Genomic DNA, 14,589 nt, shown 5'->3' with positions numbered 1-14,589 from the left:
TGTATAGAAGTAGAAATCTTGATACCTACTCTGATACCTAATAAAAGAAAGGACACTCTTTAGGGCGGATTTTGATTATAACAAGTCACTAATTAGAAATTATAATAAACATTCTAATAATTTAAGAATTTTACCAAAATAAAATTGCATGGTAATCACCCAATTTCTGCCACAAAATTTTGATTGGCAGAACTCATAAACATAAAATATATATTTTCTAATTTCATCTTTTTTTTTTCTTTTTACATAATCTGGTTTGATGTTTTCCCAAATATTCAAATCACTATATTTTGCTGCTTAATATCAAATACAGCAACTGAGTTATTTTTATGCATCAAACAATTACATTTTCTCATTCATCCAAACTAATCACTGAACATCAATTTCATATTTTCTTCACTAAAATATTACTGTGCTTGATGTCATCAAGTGGAGCGGATCATTTTTTTTTCATTTGTTCACACATTTTTCCAATTTATATATATTTTAAAGATTCTTAGCCTATGTCATTGCATACCAATCTGTTTATTAAAAGTTAAGGTTCACTGTAAACACATATGTTACACCAAAATAAAAACGCTTCAGATAATGTCTTGATATTCAATTCAGTTTCTCACATGACATCTTATGAAGTTAGTAGAAATGTTACAGACTTTTGAATCTCAAACACTTTCAATACTGTGCACTGATATTTTCTTTTTTGCAATATAAGCACATTCATGATTTTTTTTACAAACGTTAAAAACTTTCACATTGTGTAGCAATATACTGAAACAATTATAAAAATATTTGTTTTTATTTTGAATGATGCAGGGCATCTGAAGAGAGATTTTTCTAACAAAATGAAAGTATAATTTTTAGCAATAGGTATCTAGGAAAAGGCCACTACATATGTTATAAGTTCCAAATTTCCACAACCTGGCAAATACTGGTACATGCTAGCAAATTTAGATTTGCAATTACAAAATATGATTCTAATTTTTTCCTTTGCTCTTTATTCTAACACTACACTATGTTTACTGTGTTATTTCGCTACAGTTGATATTGTGTAGAACAATAAGAAAATCATAGTGAACAATGCATTCAACAAAATTTCACACACATTTCTAGATACCTATATCTAATAAGTTCAAAAGAAAGGACACACTTAGGGAGGTATTTTGGTGGTCAAGTCACTAAAAAGAGATTAGCTGGTTTCCTGGCATAGCCCAGGATATAATAAAGATTGACTGAAATACATGTTCTAGCTGGTTTCTAGGCGTTGCCAGGGATGTAATATAGACACATTATGTTGTATATTACCTGTTCTCTTCTCCCTAAGGTAAAACAATTTCATATACATGCTGTAAATTACCTATGCTAGGGATAAAACATGAACAATATCAGTCCTAGGGTAGATAAAACAAATAATACATAGAGATGAAAGATTCCTCTCCCCTAAGAATCAAACATATGTTCAATATCTGCTTTTGTTTTTTCATTGTTTATACGGTCCCGAGCAACGCCGGGTAGCCCTGCTAGTATACCAAAAATCACAAATTGATCAAGTATTGTTTTTTAAATAAGAAAATCAAATTTTGATGATGGAGCCTGGAGTTGCCATGCTGTTTAGAATGTGTTAAAATTCAAGGATGACAACTCAGTTCGCGTGCCGAGATTTTGTTTATATTCAAAAATATTCTTTAAAAAAAAAAAAACTACTTGATCAATTTATATGATTTTTGGAATATGACATATTCATTTCATCATGAGTACATCATTTGTATTTTTTTTTTATTAAGTCAAATTCTGAATAAGAACTTTATTTTTATTTTACATTCATTATGTATAATTGATTTTTATGATCGTTGCTTTTTATAGCAGTTGACCTTTTAAAAAGGATCTGTGTTTTATTGCATGTGTTTGTCATAATTTTCCTGTAATCATAATAATCAAACTTACATCCATTCAACAAAATTTTAGTAACTGTCTATTCTTTTTATCCTTACAGACCCAGGAGACGAGCACACCTTTAAATGACAGACAACCGGAGAACATATTGACGTCTGTTGGTCTTAAAGAGAAAACTCCAAGTGCAGAAAAAAAGAACAATTCCTCAACAGCAGCCGACAATCCAGGAAATCAGGATGCTATGGAAGTGGCTCTAGTGGAAGCTGCTCAAGCAGCTGAGGCACATGTGGCCGTTCCTGCTACTGAAGGTGATGCAGCCGTTTCCGCTACCGAGGCTAATGCTGCCGTTCCTGCTACTGAGGGTGATGCAACCATTCCCGTCACTGGGGATGATGTGGCCATTCCAACAACGGAGGGTGATGTGGCCATTCCAATAACTGAAGCACATATTGCAGTTCTAGCTACTGAGAGTGATGTGGCTACTGTTGCCACTGAGACACATGTGGCCATTCCAACCATTGAGGGTGATGTGGTTGTTCCAGTCACTGAGGCAGACATGACTATTCCAGCCATCGAGGGTAATGTGGCCATTCCAGTCACTGAGACACACGTGACCACTGAGGGTGATGTGACTATTCCTGTCACTGAGGGTGACGTGGCTCTTTCTACTAGTTGCCTCGAGACTGCCGATATCACAGATATTGCTACCACTATTTCTATAACTGCTTCCACTACTACAACTGCGACTGACGAATCTACAGATCCTACTAATGTTTTAACTAGTTTATCCGATGCTATCACTGTTACTTCCACCTCTAATGAAATCTCCACAGCCAATGTGATATCTGAGAGCGAGGCTGCTGCTTTAACTGATGGTCAAGCTGTTGATAGTATTGAAAACTCTGAAGTGGATGCAGCAGACAAGGTTGTAAAAACCTACAGTGAGGTTGCTTGTAACACTGAGGACAGCGACGCAATCGATGACTTAGATGATTCTGACGAGGAAGAGGGGCAAATAGTAACGCCGAAGAGTATTTCTTCAAATTCTACAAACGCTGACAGTGTTTCTTCGACTCCTTTAAAACTGGTGCGGAGTGTGCCTCACCGTCTACCTGCGAAAAGATTGAACAATCAACTGAAAAGGGTGTCTAATGGCAACAACCTCGATGAAGTGCAGAGTGCTGTTAACAATCTCAAGTCTGAAGTTGATGATATTGATATACCTGATGATTTTGCCACGCTGGCTTCTATGATTCAACGGAGACAGACCATAAGTGCTGGGGAGTCTACAGAGATTCCTATTCCCACCGAAGTTTTCTCACCTACAATAAGTATAAAAAGGGGCTACGAAGAAATGGAAGATGGTGAATTGGAAGAAGTGGAAATTATCAAAGGAGAATGTGTCAGTTTGAACTCTTCATTAGATGAAACGAATACATCGAAAGGTTTAAGGAAAATAAAAGGGAAACAAGGAAAGAGAAAAAAACAAATTCCCTGCAACGTTTGTGGAAGCATGTTTGGTGGACAGGTCGCCTTACAAAGTGAGTATAACGTTTTTATTTGGTTGACTTCAAATTTGTAGGGTTTTTTATTTTATTTATTTATTTTTTTTTTTTCATATTTTATTTTTTTTGTTTATTTTTTTAATTTATTCTTTTTATTCTGTAATGTGTTCACTTTCGCTTTGTAATAAAAAAGGGAGATGATATAAGATCACTTTATCAGTATCCTAAATCTTTTATTAAATTGTGTACCAAATGAAAGCAATGTCAAGTATTTTCATCCTACAAAAGTTCTTCAGGATGGAACTGTTCCACTACCAGTTAAATGGGCAGATTTTCTTACAGACAGTGAAATCAAATTATTTGACACTTTTGAAAATCAGAATAACAAATTTAATTTTCTCCCTCGTGTCTATCAGACATGTATACAAAGTATGATGATTGATGGAAGTGAAACCTGGATCATGGAAGTTGATGACCTGCAATGCATGGAGAGTGTTGCAATAATTGTTTTTGCATAATAAGAAAGTATAATCACCTACATTTGACTGATTTTATTTATAACCATGTGTGATGAAGAACAAACCAATTGGATAGCAGAACAACTTTAGACTAAATCTTATTGAATCTTGTGTCAAAATGAGAAAACCACTACGTTTCTGATGATCATGACTGGATTAATTCTTTGTTTGAGGAAAGCTCCTCTAACTGGATTTATGCTGCCTTTCTTTTTTGCTTGGAATGATATTTTTCAATTTCAAGAATGACTTTACACTCGAGAGAGAAATTATGAGAATGATATGATGGTGTGTTTATATAGTGAGTCTTAAAGACAGGCTTAGTTCTCTGACTTCAGAGGAAGATTAAATCTGGGAGATATGTGCTAAACTCCAATGTTGAAATAAAAAATGAATTCTTGGATTAAATGTAAAACAGCATATTCAGTTCACAGGGAAATCTGGAAGGAAATGATAAAAATGGACCTGAAAGAACAGGAAATAATGACTTGGCCAGAGATAGGTTACTTGAGTTGGTTCACTTGAGCTAAATGTTTTGTACAATTTATATGGCCATAACTATGAAAGTATGGTAAACTATTGTAATGGAGGTATTATTATGGTGATACTTCCGGAACAGTTTTGCTTGGAGTTTGGTAATATTGAATGTGTAACGCATCGTATGTAGAAAATGTTCAGCTTCCTACTGTGCAACAAGGAGTCTGACTCTCTTTCCTAAAGAAGAATGTTTAGAATACAAGCTTTGTAGACATGGATCCAGATCTTGGTACTTACTGTAGACTTCTTGTTTGATCATACTCTCTTTGATACTTGCTCAGGATTAAATGCGGATCAACAAATGTTCCACACATTCAATCCATATGTCATCAAAATCAGTGAAATGAACAATTTTTCAATCAAATGAATTGATTGCCTGGTCTAGTCGGGGACCCATTGCTGTGCATCAGGAGGAAGCTTCATATGTCTCCCGCGCAATGACTTAGTCTACAATATATTGCTCTGTAGAGAATCTATTGTTGATTTTATAAAATTATTTTTGTATAAGACTTAATGTTTAAAATGCAAAAATCAAGTATCATTGTTTAGTTGTGCTCTAAACAGAAATGTCCATTTCAAACGCGTCCCTGTTTTATCAAGGAACTTACTGTTGATTTTTATATTCCGGGCCCTTCTGCTTGTGTGGGATAAAACTTCTTAAATGCACTTGTGATGTTAGGCTTTATAAGAGTGTTGACTTTGGTAAAAATAGACTGTTCCTTTTTCTAATCAGATTTTTTTGACTATCGATTTTCGATACTTATCAAAATGTCTCCAATACAAAACCTATCTAAGAACACTGCCAGGCTGAAATATTTTAAAAAGTTGATCCAGCCATTTTGGAGTTCATAGAGAACGAACTTGCACACATGCACAAAAAGTGACTTTTATATATAAGTAGTGATAACCACATTGTCCCCTACTCAACAACAAGCACAGACTAACGTTTCCATGCTCTTCTCGATTTTCACTTCTGGTCATGTCGTCATCTCACATTAGCGACTGCTAAGGAGGGTTACATGCACAGGTTCACGAGTATAAAAAAATATAATACAAAAAATAAACTTTGACACATTCTGCAAATATCAGTGGTCGTCAACACCACCATGTTGAACCAAATATGATGATGAGACAAATGAAGATGTAATGTTTCTGTTGATTGAAAACTTGTTCACCTGAATTCTTGCTAAAATGTTGATTTTATTTTTTTTTCTTTCTCAGTTCACATGAGCACGCATTCAGGTGTGAAACCTTTCAGTTGTGAAGTTTGTGGCAAACGATTCACAGAACGCAAATACGTTCGAATTCATATGAGACGACATACTGGAGAGAAACCTTATTTGTACGTTTTTTTGTTGTTTTGTTTTTTATGACTATTTATTATTTGTATTATTGTTTTCATATTGAGTGTTATTTTTGCAACATTTTGGCACCAGTACTCGATACCGGAAGAGACGTCATGAGATCGTCCATTAATTCCATGGAGGGGCGTCTCCAACAGATATATAGATCTGAATGCTTTTTGATAATCACCATTTAAAATTTCAGCCTGATCAGATAGTTTTTGAGTTAACATTTTTGGGAATATGAAATACTAGCAGGGTACCCGGCATTGCCCAGGTGTTTGTAGGTGTGTGTTTGGGGAGGGGGGGGGGAGAAGTGGTAGTAGACAGGCCGGCTCAAACCCGTGATGTGAAGATGGAAAAGAAAGTGAAAGAAAAGCTGAGAGTTTACCGTTCCGCCATGATGTGAAGCATTCAAATTTAGCGATGTCAATCGAGGAGGAAAAGAAGGTTAAAAATAAGTTAAGAATCACGGTTGGAAAACAGTTAAGCTTTCCACTTTCTGCTGTATTTGTTTCCCTGCGATGTTGGGAAAAACCAGCTCCCCCTACCCCCCAAAAAGGGGTAACTCTGGCAGTGTCCAAATGAATAGCAATTGTCTGATATGAAGGGTTTCCTCTACATTAATTAAAGCTAATTGCCTTCAAGGCGTCCCGGTTAGGAGGGCCAGGCGGATGTTTTTGCTTTGATCAGTTTTGCTTCATTTATATGAAAAAGGGAAACAAGCACTGGGAAGCAGGGATATTTTTAAAACTTGATCAAATAAAAGATAGAGTTGACGTCCGTTTTTGAATCTGAGATATCATAATCTAGGAAGTATAAAGAAACTTCTCCAAAATAATAACCGTGTCGAGAAGCCTTACTCAGACATACAGAAACGCGCATGACCTTTTTGCCTTTTATATATTAGACTAGTGGGGGTTATTTGGCGTTGCCTGGGTGTTTGGAGGTGTGTGTGTTGAGGGGGGGGTGATCAAAACAACCTTGGTAAAAAAAAAAGAAAAAAAAGTTTTAGTAGGAAGGTAGGCGTGAACCCCGAAGCCTTGACGCGAAGGTGAAAATGGAAAAAACCCTAGGAAGTGATAAGTGTCATAAGTTAACATTTATAAAGTGATAAGTGTCATAAGTTAACATTTATAAAGTGATAAGTGTCATAAGTTAACATTTATAAAGTGAGATTAACAGGTGCGAGAAAGTTAAGTCGCGTGATGTTTGACCTAGTTTTGCGCTGCAAGCCAGTTTCTGTTTCCCCCATCCCATCATTTGCTTTTTTTATACTGAAAAGCGTAATAAAGACGCGGCGATCGAAAATAGCACGTAAAAGTCGGGCAAATTAAAGATAACCGCAATCCTTGTTCTTAAATCGTAGATATTATTGATTTAGACAGCATATAAAAAGTTTTAAGGAGTGAGCCGACCAAGAAGCCCAGCAAAAAAAGCCTTTGGTGGACATGCACAAAAAATGCACATACACACTAACACACATTTTCGCTTTTATATATATATATACTAGCACGTACCCGGAGTTGCCCGGGTGTTTGGAGGTGTGTGTGTTAAAAAAAAAAAACGTTAAAAGAAAAAAAAAAGTTTTAGTAGGAAGATAGGATTGAACTCCAAAGCCTTGACACAAAGGTGAAAACGAAAAGGAAAGAAAGCCAGCCACCTAACCATCTCGGCCACGAGGGAAGAGGAATTGATAAGCGTGATAAGTTAAGGGTTAAAAAGTGAGTCAAGTCAAAGAGGTTTGATTGACAGGTGGCCGCTTAATGAGATCAGCGTTACGATGACGTGGCAGTTTTTTTATTTACTGCGGGGGTAGCTTTTAGGGGTTTATTTACTTTGTTTCAATGCGGGGCAGTTTTGGCTTCCCCAAGATGATGGAGGGGGGACCAGCTCCCCATTTAAAGGGGATTGTCTAAATTGATTAGCAATTGTCTAATATAAGGAGAAACTCCGCATTGATCAAAGCTGATTGCTTTTGGACCTTCCCGGCAATCACGACCGGAACAATGACTCCAGCTCCGAAGTAGACGTGATATAAAAAGTTTTAAGAATGAGCGACGGCCTCAAGAACCCACTGAAAAAAAAGCCTTTTGCAGACATATACAAAAAGCGAACATACATACATACGTACATACATACATACACACACGCATTTTTGTTTTTATATATATATATATATATAGATAGGTGTGAAAAAAAATGTTAGTAGGGAGGGAGGCTTAAACACTTGACGCGAAGGAGGAAAAGAAAGTGAAAGAAAACGTGACATTTTACCGCTATACTACGAAGCCATAGGAAGTGAAAAATGTTCAAATTTAGCGATGTCAATCAAAAAGTTGGCTTGCTAGTAGGTGCAGAAACAAACGTTGGCTGAAGGCCAGTTCAGCTTTGCACCGTTTCATTTATTTGTTTCCCCCCACGATGTTGGGGAAAACTAACCCCTCACAAAAAGGGAGTGTCCAAATGAATACCAATTGTCTGATATGAGGGGTATTCCTCACATTGATCAAAGCTGATTGCCTTCAAGACATGCCGGCGAAGAAGGCCAGCAAGCTGATTTTTTTTCGATGACCCCTGATTTTGGTAAAATAATTTCACAACTTGCTTACGTTGTTCAATGCTATACTTATCCATAATTAATTTCCAAAATATTATCTATAAAATATATGAAATAGAGAAAAAAAAAAAGAATCATTAATGGTAAAATTACAAAGATTTTCAACACTTGAGTGACTTCTTGGACAGCCTGTATATAATAAAATATGGTCAATTGTGAAAACATTTTGATTCATTCTCGGAGATGGGTATATTTGCCGATGACACCACTCTCTATAACAGATATGAGGGGAAAACAAATGAACACATATCCAAGGAAATGGCAGATACTCTAGAGGATGACCTCCAATCTGTAGTGGAATGGGGACAAAAATGGTTGGTCACATTCAATGCTGCTAAGACTAAGCTTGTTTCCTTCAATAACTACAAGAAACCTTCTCTACCACCAATAGCAATGGCCAAGAACACATTGCCTGAAAGTACTTCTTTTAAACTCCTCGGCCTAACGTTTACAGGGAATATGAACTGGAATAGATACATTGAGAGCATTGCCAAGGCTGCTGCAAGGAAGGTTGGCTCCCTCTACCGTGCTAGAAAACTACTTACGCCTGACAGTATCCTTTACCTCTATAAGGCAACCATTCGCCCATGTATGGAGTACTGTTGTCACATCTGGGCTGGTGCATCTGCTGCTTGTCTCTCGCTCCTGGACAGGGTTCAAAAGAGAATCGCCAACCTGATAGGTCCTGAACTGTCATCTAGGCTTCAGCCTCTGTCCCATCGACGAGATGTTGCATCCCTCTGCCTGTTCTACAAATACTTTAATGGTGAATGCTCTGACAAACTGCAAACACTTGTACCTTCCCGACGTAACTACCCCCGACAAACCCGACAAGCTACTAAGTCTCATTCCTTTACAGTAGAGATCCCTAGGTGCAAGAAAGCCTTTTACTCCAATAGTTTCTTCCCCAGAACTGCGGGTCTTTGGAACTCCCTTCCGGGATTCTGCTTTCCCAACTGCAACGATATGCAGAAGTTCAAGTGTAATGTTAACAAACATCTTTCTACTCATCTCCCTTCATAATGACCCCGCTAATTAAGTCCCTAATAGTAGCCCCCTGCTTCAAAGTGGCACTGTGCCTTGTTTGGGGTGAAAATTGAAAAAAAAAAAAAAAACGTATTTAAACAATCGCTGACATAATTATGGGATTATGTTCTATATATGTAAAACAACCTCTTTGTGTAAAGCTTGCTTTTGTAATAACACTTCATAACTAATTTCCTTTTCTTTGTCTATGGATATTTGTGCTGATCATATTTCTTTGCATGTATTCCCTTGTATTACCTCAAATTAGAAGGGCCAACGTTCATACAAGATCACCTATCAATGAGCACCTGCTAATCATGATGTTCAGATCTTATAGAGTTTTTTTAAGTGTAATTTTTTAAAAAGATTTGTTGGTGCATGTAGCAACACCAGACCCAGATTTATTTTATCTATGATGCTGTCCTAAGGATAGTATTTATTTATCCCAAAGAAATAACTGTGCGCCATTGCACATGTATGTGTTAGATGTTTACATTAAAGAATGTTGATGAGTATTTGTTTCAATAGCTTATAATTCTGAAACGACTTGTTTCATTACCTATGTATATCAATCGCTTTAAATATCTATAAGCTTTACACACATAATCAACTTTATGCAAAGATATTGCATGTGAATAAGTATTCTTTTATACGTATTTACTTATGACGGCATCCAATCAGGGTGGGTCGAGTTTGCTTCAAATTAATTTGCCATATCACAAGTAAAAGCATTCCATCCACATCTGTCCACTGCTTCCTCACCAAAAAACGTGAGAAACAGTCATAGCTTCCAAATAAACTTTGATCTTGCGAGTCACATCCTTAGTTGATCACCACTCTTCTTGTGCCATCCCGGTAGTGTTGTTGAGTCTATTGCCTTGTGAATCAGATATTCTTTCATAAAATCTATATTCATTATTCTTTTTATAATTTTTTTTTTTTTTTTTTTTTTTTCCAGATGTAGCATTTGTGGTAAGGGATTCTCAAGAACACAATCACTCCAGTCGCATATTTTGTCACACGAAAAAGGCGCGGAAGATGGTCTACAGAAATGTGGTTTGTGCCACCGGCCATTTGCTTCTGAAAGTCGTCTGCAAGCACACATGGAGTCTAAACATCCGGCGGTTCCTAAAGTCTACAAATGTGCAGAATGCAGCCGAGTATTTACTGCAATGCGTAAGTGATTTATTTCTTCCACTCATTTTGGTCTTTTTTAATTATTTTATTTTTTATTTTTATTTATTTATTTTTTTTTTTTTTTAAAGAAAAATCTTGTTTACATATTTAAAAAAAAAAAAAAAATATAATAATAATCCTATTTACATTTTTCACTAGCAGAGTTACTCGGCATTGCCTGGAACAAAAGTGTAAAATATTTCTATTAAAACTTTTTTCTCTCTCTTTACCTTTGTCTCTTTTCTCTCTTTCTTCTATGCTCAATCCATTCCTTTCTCTGAACACACACATGCGTGCAAATAAACAATTTCTCTAGAAATAACTCTGCATAAGGGGAATAAACTCTTTGATAATAAAAAAAATTAGGGTTACTCCTTTTTAGTTAATACAAAATCTGTGTGGAAAACGGTCCCACCTGATGCTTATGGTCAAAGAATGAATTGTTTCAAATTTTATATAGTATTCATTCAGGGCAATGCCTATCAAAAAATACCTACTTTACAGGTATTTGTTTGTTGTGTTTGAGTTTTAACCAGACATAGAAACATTATATAATAGACTAGCCTGGGTGCCCGGAGGTGTGTTGAGCAAAAAAAAAAAAAAAAAATGGTAAAAGGCAGGCTCGAACCCGTACCATGAAGGAGGAAAAAAGACTGTGAAAAAGAAAATGTGACGCCTTTGTTGTTGCGCCAAACCGGAAGTGACATATGTTTAAATGAAGGCTAGGCAATCGAAAAGAGGGGATGAGTTTCAAAAATATTGGCGAAAAAAGCGAACCATATGAAGCCATCAATTTGACATAAAGCAGTCATTCTTAGTCAACATACTATATTTTTTTGCCTGTTTTTGACGTATGTGTGTAAACAGTGGCATCAAAAAGAAAGTCTGCACTTGTCATTTTTCAAAAACCACAAATTTAAGCTAAATTGAATCTAAATGTTTAAACAACCTATGCCTCATTTAATTTGCCTTTTACTCCTCTATAATTTTACCTGTTCATTTTACCTTTTAATTAAAGTATCCTAGTGTACATGTCGATTAATTTCAAATTGAGAAGGCAAAAAGAAACTTTGCAGCAATAAATAAGCTTAAAATGACTTTCTCTTAGTGATCGTCAGGAACTCATTTATCTTCATCTTTCTGGTTTATTCAATCAGAAAATCAGGTGCACATTGAAAACCAAAACACAGTGTTCGTGATGCTTCTAAATCTGGTCATCCTAGAGTTACTTCTTACAGAGAAGACAATCCTATCAAGATCCACAGCCTAAGAAACAGATTTGAAACAGCTCCACAAATCTAACATCTTGTTAAATAGTGCTCTTTCTACAGTTAAGAACAGCTCTGAGGAATTTAATTTGCAAGGCTGTGTTGCAAGATGCAAGCCAATGACTTCTATAAATAATAGAAAGTGCCACTTGGACTTCATCAGATGCAGTGAAGATCAAGACTTTTCATATTAGTCGAAAGTGATTTTTAGCGACGAAAGACAGTTCAATAGGGCAGGCAGTGATGGTAAGCAGTATGTCTGTCGAAGAGAGGACGAAGAATTTAATCCTAGGTGCACAGTTTCAACACTTCAAGGTAGTGGAGGTTCTAGTTTGGTGTGGGGCATTATTAGTGCCAATGGTCCAGGGCCGATAGTTTGCTTGCAAGGTCGAATTGATTCGACCAAGTACATTAATATGTTGACTGAGCATTTTCTACTTTGGCCGGAATTTGGATGATAATGCCATCTTCATGCAGGATACGGAACTTGTATCTCAAATAATTTTAATTCCAAAAGCAAACCACAATTAAAAAAAATTTTTTTTTTTTGAACAATAATTTCAGATTTTTACATTTCTTGAAATTTCTTGTTGCAGATAATACAAAACGAATGTTTCAATTAAAAATTTCAGTGCTTATCCAGTTTCACCCAAATATTAAAAAATTATTGTACAAAAATATTATGCACATAGCTGTTGTGTAAAAAAAAAAAAAAAAAATACACAAAAATTCATCCACTATTTTTTACTTTTAGAAAATAAAATAAAATTTAATTGGCAGATAATGTCTAGCTGATATTATGATGACTGAATTATGTCCTTTGGCCATTGACATTAATGTAAGCAGAAAATAGCAGAAAGACGCTTTGTTGTTAATGTGGGTTTTCATGTTTAAGAAAGAAAATATTTGATGGATACACATAATTTTTGGTGTACTGTCTTTTTTAAAACCTAACATGTAAGTACTTAACATTTTTGTCCCATTTTGTTTGCCTTTTTACAGTTTTTAATCTTAAGATAAAACTGGATAAGCACTAAACACTTTTGATAACTTCAAATTAAAAAAAGTTGGTTCATTGAGAGGTTACCTCTCTTCCGCTTTTTACTCTCCATGGACCAGCCTTTTTATTTTATATTTTTTTTATTTTTTAAAGAATTCACTGAACAAAAAATATATGTATATAAACAAGACTGTGTAGTCTGAAGCCTCAATGTTTGACAAATTCCTGACATTTTGTCTTACTCAAACTCCTAAAGTAATGAATTAGCTTGAATTTAAACTCTACAACCCTGTGGGCAACAATGAGTAACAACCCTGCTAGTATAAAATAAAGTTATTAAGAGCTTTTTCTTTGCATAATCATCATCATCATCATCATATTTAATTTATTTTACATGCTGTCATGTGTTGGACTTTCACCTTTTTTATATTCAGAATTAAATTTTTTTTTTTCATTTTTTGTAGGAAGTCTCAAACGTCACATAGAAGCTCACATGGGTTTAAAACGCTATGAATGTCAACATTGTGGCCGCCGGTTTCTACGAAAAGAATATTTACGAAGTCATGCCACTCAGCATACAGATCAGGTGATGCCTGCCCCCAAGCGAAAGAAACCGAACATGCCATGTCCACAATTGAAAATCACTGTTGGTTCCAACACGTACTCAGTGTTCACTTCTGACTCATCTGCTGTTCCCCAAGAAGACCAGGAAACGTGGGTTGCAGCTGAATTGGTCCAGGATGAGGAACAAATACAAGATCCCAATGAGACTGCTCGAGCCACGGAGAGTGTTGAGCAAAGTGTTGAGGCTCCACTCTTTTTCATTGCACCTAATCAAGTGGAGTACGAAGTGGAGTGTACCTCCAGTGGAGGCACTGAACTCACAGAGGCAGATCTTACTGCAATTAATATTCTTGCACAAGCCACCCTCAATACTCCTACTGCACTCCCACTCACATGATCATCGATGACGCGGCTGCGCGTATAAACACTAATAGCTATGCATGTGTTTGTAGATTCAACGTTTTCTACAGATTTTTTTTGTATGGATTATCTTTTCTTTAGATCGGAGATTATTCTTTAAAAAAAAAAAAAAGGAAACTTTTGTATATATATATATATATTTTTTTTTTTTTTTTTTTACATATGTGAATGTTCGATCATTCAGTATGTTTAAGAGAAAATACAGTATAAAAAAAAGTCTATGGGAAGATTTCTTTCAAACTTTTTTACTTCCAATATTTTATTTTTGTTTTCTTCCTTATAATATGTGAAGTGAAGACAGTTGTAAAAAGAAGGAAGATTGTCCTCCTCCCACCCTCTCCATCTCTTTATAACCTTTTTATCTTATATATTTCACCCCCACCTCTCACCTCTTCACGTGTCATCATTCATCATGGGACGCTAACTATCCGGGCATACGTGTGCATGCCGTTTAGTGCAATATATATGATCGCATGATTCCACAAATGCACGCCAAAAGATAAAGCTAACTTGAATTCTTCTCCACCTAAAAAAATAATTTTATTTTTATTCAATCATCAAAATATTTCGATCCATTGTTACCATTTTTTGTCTATATGGTGGGGAGGGGGTCATCTTAAATTAAAAAAAAGGACTAAGAACTCTCCCCATTCTCCTTCCCTTCAACATAATTATGTTGATGGAGCACTGTAAAAAAAATGTTTACTTTTAAAAGTAGAAAACAT

The 14,589-nt window shown here is 35.7% G+C and overlaps 1 protein-coding gene across 1 annotated transcript in view; it reads left to right on the top strand.

Moving 5' to 3' along the window:
- The window catches only part of LOC145284906 (uncharacterized), a 77,182-nt gene extending 63,167 nt beyond the window's left edge, over window positions 1-14,015 (top strand). The window contains exons 12-15 of the mRNA XM_080133983.1: window positions 1,991-3,431; window positions 5,669-5,789; window positions 10,395-10,612; window positions 13,345-14,015. Coding sequence (XP_079990109.1) covers window positions 1,991-3,431; window positions 5,669-5,789; window positions 10,395-10,612; window positions 13,345-13,841 — 2,277 coding nt within the window. The 3' untranslated portion in view covers window positions 13,842-14,015. The remainder of the gene's footprint in view (window positions 1-1,990; window positions 3,432-5,668; window positions 5,790-10,394; window positions 10,613-13,344) is intronic.
- The last annotated feature ends 574 nt before the right edge of the window (window positions 14,016-14,589 follow it).

The sequence above is a fragment of the Euprymna scolopes genome, chromosome 9 (genome assembly GCF_053919585.1).
Source record: "Euprymna scolopes isolate OS-2025 chromosome 9, ASM5391958v1, whole genome shotgun sequence".
NCBI lineage: Eukaryota > Metazoa > Mollusca > Cephalopoda > Sepiida > Sepiolidae > Euprymna > Euprymna scolopes.
This window is presented reverse-complemented; position numbering and strand designations above follow the sequence as displayed.